Source organism: Dipteris shenzhenensis, chromosome 17 (assembly GCF_047967505.1).
Source record: "Dipteris shenzhenensis isolate YYH24624 ecotype China chromosome 17, Dip_SZ_1.0, whole genome shotgun sequence".
Taxonomy (NCBI): Eukaryota; Viridiplantae; Streptophyta; class Polypodiopsida; order Gleicheniales; family Dipteridaceae; genus Dipteris; species Dipteris shenzhenensis.
This window is the reverse complement of record NC_141612.1, coordinates 43854944-43871736: the sequence shown is the minus strand read 5'-3', so window position 1 is coordinate 43871736 and position 16793 is coordinate 43854944. Positions and strand designations below refer to the sequence as shown.

At 43.5% G+C, this 16793-nt stretch overlaps 1 protein-coding gene across 1 annotated transcript; it reads left to right on the top strand.

Annotated features, from left to right (window-relative positions):
* Positions 1 to 1990: 1990 nt before the first annotated feature.
* Y14 (RNA-binding (RRM/RBD/RNP motifs) family protein) lies at positions 1991 to 15497 on the top strand. Its single transcript, XM_087388336.1, has 4 exons — positions 1991 to 2402; positions 2520 to 2656; positions 4371 to 4516; positions 15252 to 15497. Exons 1-4 carry the CDS (start codon positions 2114 to 2116, stop codon positions 15301 to 15303), a joined length of 624 nt encoding a protein of 207 aa, XP_087244462.1. The 5' UTR covers positions 1991 to 2113; the 3' UTR covers positions 15304 to 15497.
* Positions 15498 to 16793: the final 1296 nt, after the last annotated feature.

The following is a 16793-nucleotide window of genomic DNA, read 5'->3' as shown; positions in this document are numbered from 1 at the left end:
CATATATATAATTTAACCTAAGAAGAAAGATAATTAAAAAGGTCTTTATTTTCAAGAGAGAAATTTAGTTCATTTCTTAGGTGAAAAGGTGGAGTACCCCAATTAATGTCAAAGGATAGCTTCAAAACTTTGTGCAAAGGGTGGACTTGAACTCAAGACATGCATTATGCAAATTGAAGGTCTTATTACAACTAGGTCAAACGAAGATATTGTGAAACAAATATAATATAGGTGTAATAAGAGGGGAAAGTTAAATAGAGACACTTCCTCCCTAATTGCTCTCCTCTTATCCCTCTCCTCCTCGTTTTCCCACTAATTAACACATTTTTGGAAAGAATTCCCCTTTATCCCTCCCATTCTCCTTTTCCCACTAATTAATACATTTTAAAATTATTTTCAATATGCCCCCCTACAAAGTGAATGTGGACATTTGGGTATATAATCAAAGTAAATGTGGGGGAAAATTCAGGTTGTTTACAGATTCAAGGGCACCCGTCGCTAGGCAACCATTCTAACTAATGGAAGGGTGAGGTTTCAGGCAGCTAACCCATTACAGATTGACGAATGTCCAGACTACAAACTTTCCTTCCTACATGGATGCCACTTCATGCCTGGGGAGATCCCTTCCATGGGCAACTAAGCTTGCATGCCCAATTATGGGCATAGGGTAAACCCACCAATCATAGGTCCCTCTAGCAATGCCAAGCTTCTCGATGGGCAGCCAACCCGTTCCACACCGAACGCCCAATGGGCACTTCAAAAAATTTAATGCATGTTCAGGCGGATGGTGTATGTGTAAAGGGTCTCATCCCATTTATTTAGGTACTCTGACAACGTGCACTTGTTGGGTAGCTTCTTGCAATCTATAAAGAGCCTCAATACATTTCCAATTTGGGGAACCTATTTGGAAAAATTCAATGCTTTACCTTCACTTTTAGCTTGATAAAATGTATGTCTAAGTTTTGAAGATGTTGGAAGTAGAGTATTGTTATGAAAAGAGGGGAGGCTAAAACAAAAAATAATAATCAATGTTTTTACCTTGTGAAAGGATCACTTTTAGCTTGATAATATAGTGTCCAAGCTATTTACTAAAGTTTGTTTTCTTGTCCTCCACCTTCGTGGCTATCGCGTGTGTGCTCTCTTCTTAGTGCTCCACTCCATCTCTTCTCTTAGAAAATTGTGCAAGCTTCCTGTAGATACCCTTGCAGGCGCAACTCGCATACACACCTATCTCTCTCTAGACTCCTTTTTTGTAGGGGGAGCATTCAATGCTCTCCTTGTCCTCTTTTCCATGGATTGTGGCTGGAGGAGCTTTCCTCTCCGCCACCTTTCCAGCAATCATTATTTTGCCCGTTTGGAGACAATTGAATGCGTTTACACATTCCTACCTTCCCAACAAATTTTTATGTGCTTGCCAAGAACGTGTCTGTTGCCCACTATGTGTAAAGGGGTGGTGGACGGACACGACCCTCAAACTGGGAGTAGCTTAGGTAAGGAGTGGTTGTAAGAGCCCGTTCCCGCTCACGGCTACGTGAGTGGGATTGCCACTTTTTGCCAATGCCTTCCCCATTGCCACGATTGGCTAGCTTCCCCGCCAGGACAACTTTTGGCACCGCACCGCTCGGTTGGAGAGTGATAATGTCATTCTCTTAGCGGGCATTACGGGGCTTGCCACTGCATGACCAATAAGCTGTTGTGCTCCTGCTCTGTGCAATAGATTGCTGCACCTAATGATCTCCTGACGTTTCGATGGCATGCAAATGCCTGATGCGTTCCCACCCAATGCCCATACCCATGCAACCGGTAGCATTCCTGCTCATATAGCGATGAGCGGGAAAGTTCTCTAAATTAATAAAAATTTTGGATTCTCTGAAGCTAGTCTAATTAATACATATTTTTGAATTCTTTTCAATTGGCGACCTATTTTGGAAAATCAATGGTTAACTTTCAATTTAGTCTGATAAAATGTCCTGTTTAAGTTATTTACTGCTTCTTGGCTATGGCAGATGAGCTTTCTTCTTAGTGAAGCTCTTGGCCAAACGGCTTCCTCTTCACCTCCTCTCCCCCCCCCTCCCCCTTAGAAAATCTCACCAGCTTCCTGCACATACCTCACATGGCCGCCCCTGAGGTCGATGCTGTCGATTTCGAGCCTGACGAAGAAGATGACCTCCTCGAAGAAGACGTTGCCATGGAGGACGCCGATGCTACCCCCGCCGCCCCTGCTCCCAAACTCAAGTCTACCATCACCGGTGGCAGCGCAGGTACCTCCCAGACCGCTGGCGCTCCCAAAAAGACCAAAGGCCGTGGCTTCCGTGACGAAGCAGACGCCGAACGATCCAACAGGTTTGCTGCCAAGGAATTCGAATCGCTCGATTCTGACGGCGGCCCAGGGCCGCAGCGCTGTATCCTCCTATTGTCACTTTCGTAAATTTAGGAAACCTCCCGAAAAACAGGCTTAGCATATGAGTAAATTAGGTTAGAATGATTACTTTAGCGTTTCTCCTTAAGTCAGTGAATAGCTATCGAGGGATGGATAATCCTAGTTACTGGAGTGCATGAAGAGGCCCAGGAGGATGATCTACACGAGCTGTTTGGGGAATACGGAGAAATAAAGAACTTGCATTTAAATCTTGACAGGAGAACTGGATTTGTGAAGGTAAAAGCATTGCTCTTCTTTTTTTAATGGCTATTTCTCATGACTGACTTATCCATGACATCTACAATGACGTTACGGGAAAATGTTTATTGTTGAAACTAACAAATGTTATCAGTCTTTTTGATACTGTCACGTATGTCGAACTTAATGCTGCCCAACCCTTAAGCCTTGACACGTTGAAAACACAAAGATTGTTAAAAGCAAGAGTAGCGTTCTATGATCAGTCATTTGCAACTTGCATTTTTAATGTGGAACTTATGTTTAGGTTGCCCGTTTGAATCCTAGTATGCCCCGGGGCGAAGGGTAGTAACAGAGCTGTTATTGTCATTGTCTTCAAGGAAGGCCTTTCTCCTTTCCCTCACAACAGCCCCCTTTCCTCTCCTGTTTTCCTCTCTTCCTCACAACAGCTCCCTTCCCTCTCATATTCTGATTTGGATAATTTACGTATAGAAAAGTTAAGGACACTTGTATGCTTAAGTCCCTGCTATGCGTGATCCTTACTTGTGTCTTCCCCCCTGCTCCCCCGTCAGCTTGCTGTTTTGTCCCTCATGCTGCTTCTCCTTCTCCCCTCACCCCTCATGTGACGTCCCAAGGTAGCTAGGGTTAGCTTGGCTATGTGGAATGCTAAGGATCAATTAGGTGTGCTTAAGTAGTATACTGAGGATATATGGATAGAGTTTCTCGGAGTAGTACGCTGAGTAATATAGTGAGGGTATATGGATAGACTTTTATGGAGTAGTATAGTGAGGGTATAAGGTTAATGCATGGAGCTATGGTTTTTACCATGTGGGTGACTATCATGAAGTGTAACTGCACTGCTTGTTTGCTTTGACAGGATGAGTTTTGGCATGTTTCTTGATTCACTCTCATGTACGGTTTCTCCATTTAAACAGACCTGCAAGATTTTCATCCAACTAGCAGCTTGCAGATGTCGTGAATTCCTTAAATTTTTAGTGGCACATTGCTTGATCGGTTACATTTTCTAAGATTAAAAAAAAAAGAACAATGTAGCGTTGTAAAAGGAACAATATAATGTTAAAAGTGTTGTAGAGTAAAAAAGAAAATAACCTTATCTTCACAGAAACGTGGACTGGTATTTCTATTAGCCCTCTCTCTCTCTTCAATATGAGTGAGTTTGCCCTTTAACTTTGAAGTTTTGACAGAAACCCAGTATGAACTGCTAAGGTTTCTTTGAAATGGAATGCCTGTGTGTGTCTAAGTGTGTGGATAAGTGTGGGTATGAAATTATTTGTTTATGATGCTCTACACCCACCCGGATGATGTTAGTGGGGATGCCATAGAAGCTAGTCTCCAGATGGAGATTAATATTTTTATATTGTGGGCGACTATCATGAGGTTAAAATTGCACTTTTGATTTTTCTTTTTCAAGATGAGGTTATGCTTAGATGTGTTTCTGTTCTCGCTGTACGTTCATTATATGGCCATCCAACCTCTTTTTCAGCCTTTTGATGGTGTTACAAATGTGACTGGCCAGGCAGTGGGTGCCTAACTTGATCTTGCATCTTAAATTGATATGCACTTTTTTATGTTATGGATGGATTTTCCCTTGCCTTGATGTCTTTGAATTATGAACTAAGGTTTACAGCAAGAAAGAAATCTTCAATTGCAATTCATATGCCCATGTATATAGTTATTATGTTATACAGCATTGGGTACCATGATGATGTATTTTTGATTTTTTAAATGCACTTAGGGATATGCCTTGATAGAATATGAGAAGAAGCAAGAAGCACAAGCTGCGATCAACCACCTAAATGGTGCAGAACTATTGACACAAACTATATCAGTTGATTGGGCATTTAGCAGTGGTGCACTTCGTCGACGCAATCTTAGGAAGAGGTGAGAAACTCCCCCCCCCCCTGTTTTTAATTGGTGGCTCCAAAGTTTAATTTCAACAAGTGATATTGGAACAGGTACTTGTCACTTTGGTGGTTTGTTAGCCCTTCTATTTCGAAAGAGTACTGTGCACCAAAAGTGGTAATTGTAGCTTACTTAAAAGGGATGTGTTTTTCTGGTAAATGTTAGCTCATTGACTTAAGGCTTTTGTATGGGTGTGCACATGTGTGACCACACACAATGACCTTTGGACTTTCATGAAAGTATTTTATAAGTTGAAGGCTTGCAACCTGTGGGGTGACAAGCATGTCATGCCTATGCCAAATCTGAGCGCTTATGCTAAGTATGCAATGTAGACAAAACACCTTGATGTTGATACTGTTGGACTTTGTGACACTGTCAATCCATTCTTGGAGTGATTTAGTTTTTGCTTTATCACAATTAACTACATGAAAGGTTTTCAAATCCAATTGCTTCTACATATCTAATAGACTAATCCTATACTATGATCTAATAGACTAATCCTAAAGAACATTTAGCCTACCTATGTGGAATGATAGTAACTCTTAAACGCGGGACTTGAATTGGCTCATGAGGGCTTGATGGCAATAACTTGCCCAAGTTCAGGTTCCTGCGGGCCACCTTGCACACAAATCAAACTAAATAAAGGTGTGCCAAGTGATCATGAAAGCAATCATCTTCATGCTGCTTAGTAGAACTTTTTTCATCTCCTGTCCTTAATTTTTTTTGCCCTTGTGCCAATGGAAGCTCTGTAAGAAATCCTAGATTTACTATATTTAGAAATGTGCTAAGGAACAGAAAAGAGACTGAGATAGCAGAGAACAAGGAATAATTGTATTGCTTGAATATCTGTAGGGTGGATGTTGTGTCATCCATACAATTGGGCCTCTCTTTTATAGAGAGTGAAGAGTCACACATGAAAAGGTGTGTACTCCAAAGGGTATGTGCATGAAGAGGTGTGTACCCCTTGTGAAGGGTGTGACCCTTGATGAGAGGGTACATTACAATAGGAATGTCTCTTCATTAGAATGTCTCTTGTGAAGGGTTATGCCTCATTAGGAAGTGTCCCGTCGAAAGGGCAAGAGTTGTGCCTCTTAGGAAGTGTCCCGTCGAAAGGGCATACCCTTCCACAAGTGTCCATTCATCAAACCATCCATAAGTCTAGAAATAGAGAAAGGAATACGTCACAGATCGTGACCTCCCCTCCCACTCAAAAGAAGACCCTGGTGGAGATAATGAATTGATGTAGAAAATATCATGGTAGATTCTGAGAATACTGCTGTAAAAGGTCAGGGTACTGCTGTAAGTCTTCATCAGACTGCCAAGTAGCGTCGGAGTCGTCCAGATCTCGCCATAGAACAAGGAATTCCGTGATAAGTCGATGTCAAGTCTCACGCTGTCGATGGTCCAGAATACGCTCAGGAATAAGGAGAACATAATCGTCTTCGATTTCTGGAACATAATCACCTGCAGGAGGAACTACTTCATCGCCTGGAATGTATGTCTTTAGCCAAGAAATATGAAATGTTGGATGGATTTTACCCCATGATGGTGGTAATTCCAATTTGTAACTTAAAGGTGAATTTTTCTTGACGATCTGGAAAGGTCCATAGTATCTGGGTCGCAACTTAGAAAACACAGACTTAACCGTGTTATAGCGATGTGGGGCTACAAATAATAGCACCATGTCACCAGTGTTAAACTCTAGGTAACGTCTATGTTTGTTGGCAGACCGTTGATACCGCTCTTGCGCTTTTCGCATATGATCCCTGACTTGCAGTAGAATGTCTTGCATTTCTTGAACCAGTTGATCAGCTAGGGCCACTCGATGTTGAAGTACAAAATTCGTTGGTACAATCGGAGTGTGTCCATAAGCTGCTTGGAATGGAGTCATGCTGATGGCACTATGGAAAGAGTTATTATAAGCAAACTCAAGGAGTGGTAGATACTCTTCCTAGGCTGCGAGGCGTGACTGAACATAATGTCGAAGCATTTCTTCCAGAACTTGGTTGGCTCTTTCAGTCTGGCCATCTGATTCTGGGTGGTAGGCTGAACTGAACAATAGAGTTGTACCCAAAGATTCGAACAGTGAAATCCAAAAGTGACTGGTAAACTTAGGATCTCTGTAGGATATGATATTCTTGGGTAATCCATGGAGTCGGAAGATGTGTTGTATAAAGAGTTTGGCTATGTCCGGAGCTTGTGCACTGCTTTTGCAAGCACCAAAGTGTGCCATTTTGGACAAGCGATCAACAATTACCATAATCTGAGTATTACCTCGGGAAGATCGTGGTAGTGTTGTAATGAAATCCATGGAAATACTTTCCCACCTTTCAGTTGGAACTGGAAGAGGCTGAAGAAGTCCTGTTGGAAGTCGTCGACTTGCTTTCATTTGTTGACAAGATAAGCAAGATGTAACCATTTTGATGACATCGCTTTTCATCTGAGGCCAGTAGTATGTTGTACTGAGTAACCGATAAGTCTTATTGATGCCTGGATGGGCAGCATAAGGAACTACATGATGCTCTTTTAACAAAAGACGTCGAACATCCTTGTCATGTGGTACACAGACACGATCTTGATAGTACAGAAGGTCGTCCGTATAAGAATAGGATGAGAAAATCTTCTGTTCGGAAGTCGAAGGTTGATCTTTTGAAAGAACCTGTACTGCTGTGCCGAAGTCTTTATCATTGAAATACTTTCCTTTGAATGAATTCGGAACATCCACAGATAATGTAGAGATTACTATAGCTGATGCTAGAGGTAACCTACCAAGAGCATCTGCAACTACATTGCGTAGTCCTGGTATGTACTCAATGGTCATGTGAAAGTTGGCCAGAAACTCAACCCAGCGTGCTTGTCGAGCGTTCATGACTGGCTGAGTAAAGATGTACTTTAAAGAGTGATGGTCTGTTTTGACCACAGAGTCGGCTCCCATGAGATAATGTTTCCAAGAGCGATAAGCATGTACAACGGCAAGAAACTCCTTATGATAAACCGGATATCGGGTTTGGATATCAGAATGTTTATGGCTGTCAAAAGCAATAACTCTGCCTTCTTGCATCAAGATTGCTCTTGTAGCGATGTCGGAAGCGTCGGTCATGACCTCAAATGGAAGGTTGGGGTCAGCAATAGCCATAACTGGTGTGGTAGTGAGTGCTTGCTTGAGTTGTTGGAAACTATACTCTGTTTCGGGAAGCCACTGAAAAACTGCTGTGCTTTTCAATAATTCGGACATAGGAGCTGCGATTTCGGAAAACCGATAGACCTTTGTATGGTAGAAGTTTGCCAATCCGAGAAAAGAGCGGACATCATGAACATTTTTAGGAGTGGGCCAATTTCGGATTACCTCGACCTTCTTGGGATCCACAGAGATGCCTTGAGCGGAAATAACATGTCCCAAATATTCAAGTTGGGTCTTGAAGAACTCACTCTTCTCAATGTTGATGTAGAGAGAATTTGCGCGGAGAACTTCAAAAACTTGGTGAAGATGTTGTTTGTGCTCATGTAGGGATCTGCTGAAAACGAGAATGTCATTGAGGTAAACGATGACGAACTTATCGAGGAAAGGCCTGAAGATGTCGTTCATTAATGTCATGAATGTGGCCGGGGCATTGTTTAACCCAAAAGGCATGACCAAACATTCATAGTGTCCATACTTTGTTCGAAAAGCTGTCTTGTACTCATCGCCTTCTCGTATGCGAATTTGATGATAACCTGAACGAAGATCAATCTTAGAGAATTGTGTTGCGTGTAGAAGTTGATCAAAGAGGTCATCGATGCGAGGCAATGGATACTTGTTTTTGATAGTGAGCTTGTTGAGGGCTTGATAGTCGATGCAGAGGCGCATTGACTTATTCTTTTTTTCCACAAGTAGTACAGGAGATTCGAAAGGGCTGCGACTGGGCCGAATGTGACCTTTGTCGAGTAGCTCGGTGACCTGTCTTTGGATTTCTTCATTTTGAGTGTGAGAAACCCGATAAGGAGGTTTCGACGGTGGATTACTGTCGGGAATAAGTTCGATTGGGTGATCCACTGGTCGTCGAGGTGGTAACTGCTTTGGCAATTCCTGTGGAAAAAGATCCAGGTAGGGCTGGAAAAAAGGTTGGTTGAGGTAGTCAGGAGGATCCTTTGTTGGTGTCTCCTCTACTGCCGTAACCAACAGAAGTGAAGTCTTTGCTTGGCGTTTACGAACCCACTTCTTTACTTGTAGGGCAGAGGTAACTGGGGTTGAAGGAGAGTCCCTAGAACCAGTTAGCTCAATAAGTTTGCCCTGGTGGACAAACTGGATAGTATGGCTGCGAAAACTGATTGATGGATCATAGTCGTAGAGCCACTGTTGTCCGAGTATGACATCGTACCGAGAAAGAGGCATAATGTCGAAGTTCAACTTGTCCGTATAATGCTGGATGCGAAAAGACAAGTTTTTGATCCTGGTGTTGCACAAGAAAGTTGTTCCATTTGCGAGTTCAATCTGATAGTCCATGAGACTAGGACTAGTGGTCAACCGAAGTTTATCGACCACAGAACTGGCTAGGAAATTATGAGAACAGCCACTGTCGATGAGGATGGTGACCGTTGTTCCACGAATCAATCCTTGAACACAAAGTACTTGAGTGGCCAGGGAAGGTTCGGGGTTGCTGGCAAGGCTCAGGTGGATGGTATTCGCCATTCGAACAGCTTTGCCTTTCTTGTCTTGTGCTGAGGTAGCATCTTCTTTTTGGAAAGTGCTAGGTTCCATATTGGAATTTTGCTTTGGTCGCTTGGGACAATCGAACCATCTATGGTCGCCTGTACAGATGGTACAAAGTCCTTTTGAGGTGGAGTTGTTCTTCTTGTCAGTGGCCGCACCTTTATGTTGGGGATGTCGGTAATGACTTTGTGAAGAAAAAGAAGTGCGATCCTTAGGGGAGTGCTTTTGTTGGAATCCAGCAAATGATTTCTGAGGCTTCTGGGGATCTTGAGATTGTCGCTGACCTTGATTACCGAAGTTTTTTCGAAACCTGGTGTTATCTTGAGGGCGAGCACCTTTGGCCATAGTAGAGTTCTGTGTGCGATTAGCACTCTGCTTCCCTGTGTTTAGGAAATCTGTAATGCGCTCTGCGTAAGCAATAGCGCCATCTGTGGTGGTGATGTTTGCTTTAAGAACATCAATGCGTAACGAGGGATTTAGGCCTGAGATGAAAGCATGAAGGCGATCATCCTTAGTTAAACCATCAATCTCTAGCACCAATGTGGTGAACTGAGAGATGTAGGAAGACAGGGAACTCGTTTGCTCCAACTGTCGGAGTTTTGAACGTGCTTGGAAGTCCGCATTGGCAGGTACAAACTGCTTACGGAGCACGTGTTCAAAACGTTCCCATGTTAACACACTTTTTCCGTCCTTTAAGCGTCTTTGCCACCATAGAAATGCTGTATCCTTCGGGAGGGAGGCTGCCAAGGCGATCTTTTTGCCTTCAGTGAGGTCAACAGTGTCAAAATACATGCGCATTTTAGCGAGCCATTGGTCAATTGTTCGGCGATTGCGTTGACCAGTGTAGGCTTCCGGAAGTTTGACGTCAAGTCTTTTAGTTTTGGAAGCTTGAAGTAATCGGTAGAGGGCACGTAGTTCAGTGTTTTCTACCTCTGGTGGGAAAGAGTCCGCATCGTCGTCTGGTTGCGTCACGTCATCCTCTGTATGTGCGGTACTTCGAGAATCTTGAAGTTGTTGAACTTTTTGAACCAAGTCGGAGATGCTGTCCTGAAGCTGAGATATTTGAAGTTGCAATAGTGATTCGCCTTGTATGTTGACTTCAGGGGTCTTTTTGGGACTTGATTCTTTGATCTCTGGAGAGGCTTCACGCAAGCGGTGCGACATGTCGGAGATCCCTGTGAGAAAAGCGCGAACTTGCGCTCTAGTTTGTGAGGGTTCGGGCTGCTCCCTGAGGTTGCTCATGTTGGAGGGGGCAGGCGAGGCAGGATGGAACCACCCGTGGAAATCTGGTAAGGGAGGTCCTGCCTGAGGTAACACTGGAGATGCCGAAAGTGGTGTTACTGCTCGTGAGAGGACAGGGGTAGGTAGCAGAGTCCACGGATCTGAAAAGGGATAAGGAGCTGCTGTCGGAAGTGGAGGATATCCAGGAGAGGGAGTGCCTTCAGAGTGTAAATACTGACTTGGAGAAGGTACAACCTGTAGAGGAGGATATCTGGGAGCTGAAGGAGGTGGAGAGTACCTTGGAGATGCCGAAGGTGAGGGGTAAAATTCTCTCCAAAAATGGACAGCAAACTCTTGAGGAATATCGTGTTCAGGGTATCTTCGTGTCTGTGGAACACAACCTGTACTGTGCTGAGGAAGTAATGTAACTGAGGTGCCTCACGCAGAAGGTAGAGGATGTGGTCCAAGTCACTAGGAGGGCACGTGACACAGAAGACCCAAGATGCAGAGGCTCACTCATGGGACATACCCCATCGTGGACAAAAGGACATACCTATTCATGCAGGGTCACACCCCTTTTAACAATAGGGACATATCCCTTCATGAACAGGTGCACCTATTCCAAGGGTCACACCCCTTCGAATAGGCACACCTTTTAGGCCCCAAGTACCTACAAAAGGGTACCTAGAGGGGTAAAAAGGAAAAAAAAATAAACCCATCCCCTACCCCTAGGATTACCCTAGCTACCCAGGGTTAACTAAACCCCCCATTTAATTTTTGGGGCAACTAACCCATTAGGCAGCCCAACGAAAAGTCGCATTTTTCCCCAACGAAAAACTGCTACGTACGGAATTTCTGGCAGCCTGCGCAGCACCAGCCCTGCACGTACGGATTTCCGTACCACCTGCGTCAGCCCGTACGGCCAGCCATCACCTCGCCGTACAGCCCTGCGCAGCCTGGCCGTACAGCCTGCGCAAGCCCTCGCCATCAACCTTCCAGCCTGCGCCGTACCATCTGCCCCGTACAGCCTGCGCAAGCCTGCCGTACCATCTGTGCAAGCCTGCCGTACAGCCTGCCTTCCCTGCAGCCAGCCGTTGCCTCTGACCGTACAGCCTGCGCACGCCCTGCAGCCTTGCCCCTGCTGTACAAACCTGCGCAAGTCCTGCAGCCTGCCACAGCCCTGCGCCATTCTGTACGACCAGCCCTGCACACAACTCCTTGGCCTCGCCAGCCCCCCCCCCTCCTGCGCAGTCCTTGACCCGCCAGGTTCTTTCGCTCCTGACTTTCTTGCGCAGTCCAGCCCGCAGCCCCTTGTGTCGCCATTTATTGGGTCCTGCCAAATCAGCACCAGTTGCAGCTCCTCGCGCGATGAAGACAGCCTGTTGACAGCCCGGACCAGACAAGTATCGAGCGCTCCTCGCAAACCATTGCACCATGGATCTCCGGACACCGATTTGGAGCCTTCTTCTACGCAACAACTTGGTAGATTAAATTATTGCCAGGTGGAGTCTTTCCAATCTGCTTTTAAGGATTCTCTTTAACAAATTACATCAAATGAAAGAATCCACATTAAAGCATGGAAACCCTTGGTAATTCACCCGGCATTTCAAGGACACCTCAGCCAAAAGGTGTGTCCCATGGTGGAAAAGGTGCGTCCCTTGGTTTTGGGACAGCCCAAGCACCTGGAAAGACACGATTTTTGTCGTGTCCATTCACATCAACTGTGATGTGAGGGAGATGGAGAGGCCAGGATGACTTTAGGCCGGGTAGGCGTTTAAAAATTTTACGCTCATCCTCTCCATCTCTTCCATGCAGAATGTGCACGGATGTCCTTCTAGCGGAAAAGATGTATCATATCAACGCTAGAACGGGGGGGCATTTCCTACAGGCAGGAGCGAATTTTGCTCTGATACCACTGTAAGAAATCCTAGATTTACTATATTTAGAAATGTGCTAAGGAACAGAAAAGAGACTGAGATAGCAGAGAACAAGGAATAATTGTATTGCTTGAATATCTGTAGGGTGGATGTTGTGTCATCCATACAATTGGGCCTCTCTTTTATAGAGAGTGAAGAGTCACACATGAAAAGGTGTGTACTCCAAAGGGTATGTGCATGAAGAGGTGTGTACCCCTTGTGAAGGGTGTGACCCTTGATGAGAGGGTACATTACAATAGGAATGTCTCTTCATTAGAATGTCTCTTGTGAAGGGTTATGCCTCATTAGGAAGTGTCCCGTCGAAAGGGCAAGAGTTGTGCCTCTTAGGAAGTGTCCCGTTGAAAAGGGCATACCCTTCCACAAGTGTCCATTCATCAAACCATCCATAAGTCTAGAAATAGAGAAAGGAATACGTCACAGATCGTGACAAGCTCATATTCTTGGTGTGTACCTATCAATAGGACACATTGTGATGTGTCTCATATTCATCAACTACAGCTAGCTGACTCTAGGACGGCGTGAACATGTCGTGTTTAGCATATATGGATGCTTGACATTTTTATCGATGGTTGAATGCTTGTACTGGCTTTTTTACGATTTCTCTTGGAGTTGCAGGCATCGAAAACTTTGAATTGGTAAAATTTAACTGGCAAATTCGTTTTGAAGGTGATGTCATCCTTTGGCATTTCTGATGGAGTAGCTTGATATGGCAAGAGTATCCTCTTGGATGGCTTCCATGTTGGATAAATAGGGTCAATTCTCCGCATGTTAGCCTGTGATGGAGAGAGGCGCAGACAGGATACCAATTGGGCAGAAACAGTACATCCTTCTTGAGAAAGTTTTAGGGCAGCCTGTGGGGCCACCATCATTGGCTGACTGTTAGCCCACATTTAGGGTTGACTGTGGGGCTGCAAACAGTCCAACCATGAGCCCATATCCAGGGCCGTAGGTACGTACCAGGTGTTCCCAATTAAAGGTGAGGGCTGCTGCTCCGCAATGAACTGAGCTATGCCGCCCCAAGCCTTTGTAGGGCTGGGAAGTTCTCCAGTCTGGCCGACCAGATCCACGAAGTGAACCGACGCATCTGTGCAAACCTGCTGCTGTCGGCTGACTCTGCCACATGCAGTCTGCCACTGGCCTGAGCCACTGCAGGAAACCAGAAGATGTCTGGTATGTTGACAGCATTGCCATGTAGCACATGACCAACAAACGGGATTGGTACAGCTACATTAACCATGTGGATCCCATGACTTGAGAGTCCCAGTTGGTGAGAACCTGAGTTCCGGTATTCTACCTCGGGACTTGGGTTATTACGCATACCTTTTGATTAGTGCCAGGTTAGACAGGAGGTAGCTCCCAATGTTCTGGAGACTCCTATACAAAAGGTAGGGCACAATTAGCTTGGCATACAATATAAGGTTAGTTTTTACCCTGTGTGAACTTATATATACCATTGTATTGGTTTGGTACTTTTGTTGGAGCTTTCCTTGTTGTTGGAGTTGTTGCCCCTTGCTGGTAGTTTTAGTCAATTCACAGATTTATGATCTGTGTTGCAATAGCCTATGACCAAGATGACTTTATTTCTAGTGCATGGCTGCTGCGATTGATTACATGTTGAGATCAAGGAATTGCAATAACTAGCTATCTGACTCATATGTAGAATGTGGGCCTGCCATTTTCAGTGCTTTTGTTTACAAAACATCAAATAAGAGTAGCACAATTTTCTGAGTTACTTCTGTTGATCTCTGTTTGTTTTTGCAACTTTGCATTTCGTTGAAAGATATCTAGAGAGTGTACTCTTTATGCATTAAATCATGTGAGGCACAATCTTTCAATCCTGGTAACTCTATTGATATCTGTCACATGAGCACAATTTGACAAGTGTGGCCTGCTGGTATTGCGATAATTCTTTCTATCTTAAATGGTGCGTTGCCCTATCAGCTAGATTTAGATTTAGATGCTCGTTTGGGAGAGACTAAAATGAAATCGTTTAGACTTCACAAGCAGTTGTAGCTTGAATGAAGAGATTTGGACTACTTTTTGATTAGCCTTCTCCTTTAGTGCTAGCCTTCGTCATGGCTGAGTTTGCCCTTCACCTCCGGAGTGCCGACAGAAACTTAGTACGAAGACTTTGTATAAATGGATGCTCAAGTATGTGTGGGTGTGTGGATTTGTATGTGTGAGAGCATACTTTTATACTATGGTCTACACCCACTGTTGGGCGCTGATGACGTCAGTGGGGATGTCATAGTAGCTAGTCCCTACTATGCGTGATGGAGTTTATGGTTTTCAATCTTATGAGTGACTCTCGTGAGATTGAAACTGCACTATGTTGTGTTTTTAGAGGATGAGTTTGGGAATGTTCCTGGATTCATCTAGGTATATATAATTTGACAAGTGTGGGATCACCTTGAGGCCGCTTAAAGATTGAAGTGTTTCAGGATCAGCCTTGCAGCTTTGTGAAGCTGCATTTGTAACTTCAAGTTTGCAAGCCATGTGTCTACTTTCTTAGTATTGCAAGATTTTTTAAATCTGTTGGAATGCTTGCTATTTTCTCTCTCCCTCCGTCCCTATCACTAAGATACGGTTTTGGTGGGAATGCTATTGGAAATAATTTAAGGGTGTGCTGTTATCCCATTTCTTTTCTTCATATTTTACACAACTGGATTGTGTGATGGAGCATCAGAAATTGCACTCAACTGTGAGCTGAAGGATCTGACAAAATGTTCATGACATCACTCGTTGACCACCTTGCATGCTTGCTTTATGAATGTGACTGTTTGCCAGACAATGAATTTAACCTAAATTTGGTTCACTCATCACAAACCATCTTTGTGGTTTTGGACTGCTTTATTTGCATGAGCAGGTCTCCTCGTGGAGGGCATCGGTCACGCAGCCCAATGAGAAGACGCTATTAAAATTGTCTGCTTCGAATGTTTCCAAGAATGCTTAGTTATTTGCCGTGCAAGCAGATGCTTCTAGATAGAATATTGTCAACCAACAAGTAATGTGTTTTGTGAGAGAATTTTCCTTCAATATATATTGAGATGTGTATTAAAATATTGTGCTCGACAGTTTTGGTAAAATTTCATTAAACCTCTCCTGAAAGAGTATTCTGGTATGCAATGCTCATGCAGATTAGTGGGAGAGACTTTCAACTGTAGTTCTGTTTCTTTAAGCTGTTTCCTCTTTATGGTGTGCATAGAAGTGAAGTCAGTGTGTTATATGTGCACAACATTGAGAGAATAATATACACAAGAAAGCTGTCAACACACGTTGGATATTCTGATTGAAGGATTGTGAAATGAAGTTCGGGGTAGTACATTAGCAATGGTGGTATCATTATTTTCATTATTTTTAAAATCAATTTTCTTTTTAGTTATTCTAAACACAGCATGGTTAAGTAAAACAGAAGTTTCATGAGTTTGTTTTACCTTTTACTTACTAAGATATTTTTCTTTTTTGTTTTCCTCATTTACTCATAATTTTGTGCAAAGTCGCTTGCAAACTCCCTCCTTTTTTGTTCTGTTTCTTGTTCTACACAAATTTTAATTTGTAAGATTTGATATATTCTAGTCGTATGAAGGTATTTTACCTTTTGCTGCTATTGCTTAAGTCAACCCCTGCTTCTCGGAAGTCATATTCTCTGGTCAGACATTCATGAAGGTCCCCCTGTGGGTCAAATAACTAATCATGCCTTCTTTATAAAATATTGAGTACTCAGTCAAGAAGTTTTTCAAATATTCAATTGCATATGAGCAATGCCAATAGAATGTTTATATGTGGCAGGATATAGGTCTGAAAATGTGAGTCATGATAGTGGAATTTTGGTAAAAGCACGTTTTGTAAACCTTTAGGAGCCTGGTTTTGGTGTATGTTACGATTGTTTTATTTTATAGTCCGCAATTGTATGGTGTGCTTAGGCGAAAGTGTAGAACTGCATCTAATGGGCCTTTCTCTTGCAGTCTAAACAATGATGGATCATAGGTCATCTGCATTCTGACTTCATGTTGTGTGTGCCTTTGAGTAGATATGCTCTTGATGATGAAACCAGAAATTTTAATGATTGCACGCTTAAAGCATTTGTGTATCCTCCACGTGCTGTTTCTTCTGTCTCATAATTCCTCTCCTACAGATCCCTACTTAGCCATACAAATCTCTATTCTGCATAAACAGCTAATAATAATTTACAAATGTTATGACTCCCAGTGCAGCCCCCTCTACTGTCTTCATGGTCTGATATGAACCATTTCCGTTTACTGTCTACTTGTTTTAGTTGCCACTTAACTTGTCTCCTGCTACCTTAACCTCTTGAAGAGTCAAAAAGTTGGGTCCCGTCTCCAAATTCATGAGCCATCTCTTTCGTATAGCTGGTTTCAGCTCGTTTCGACAATCCTTGAACAGTAAG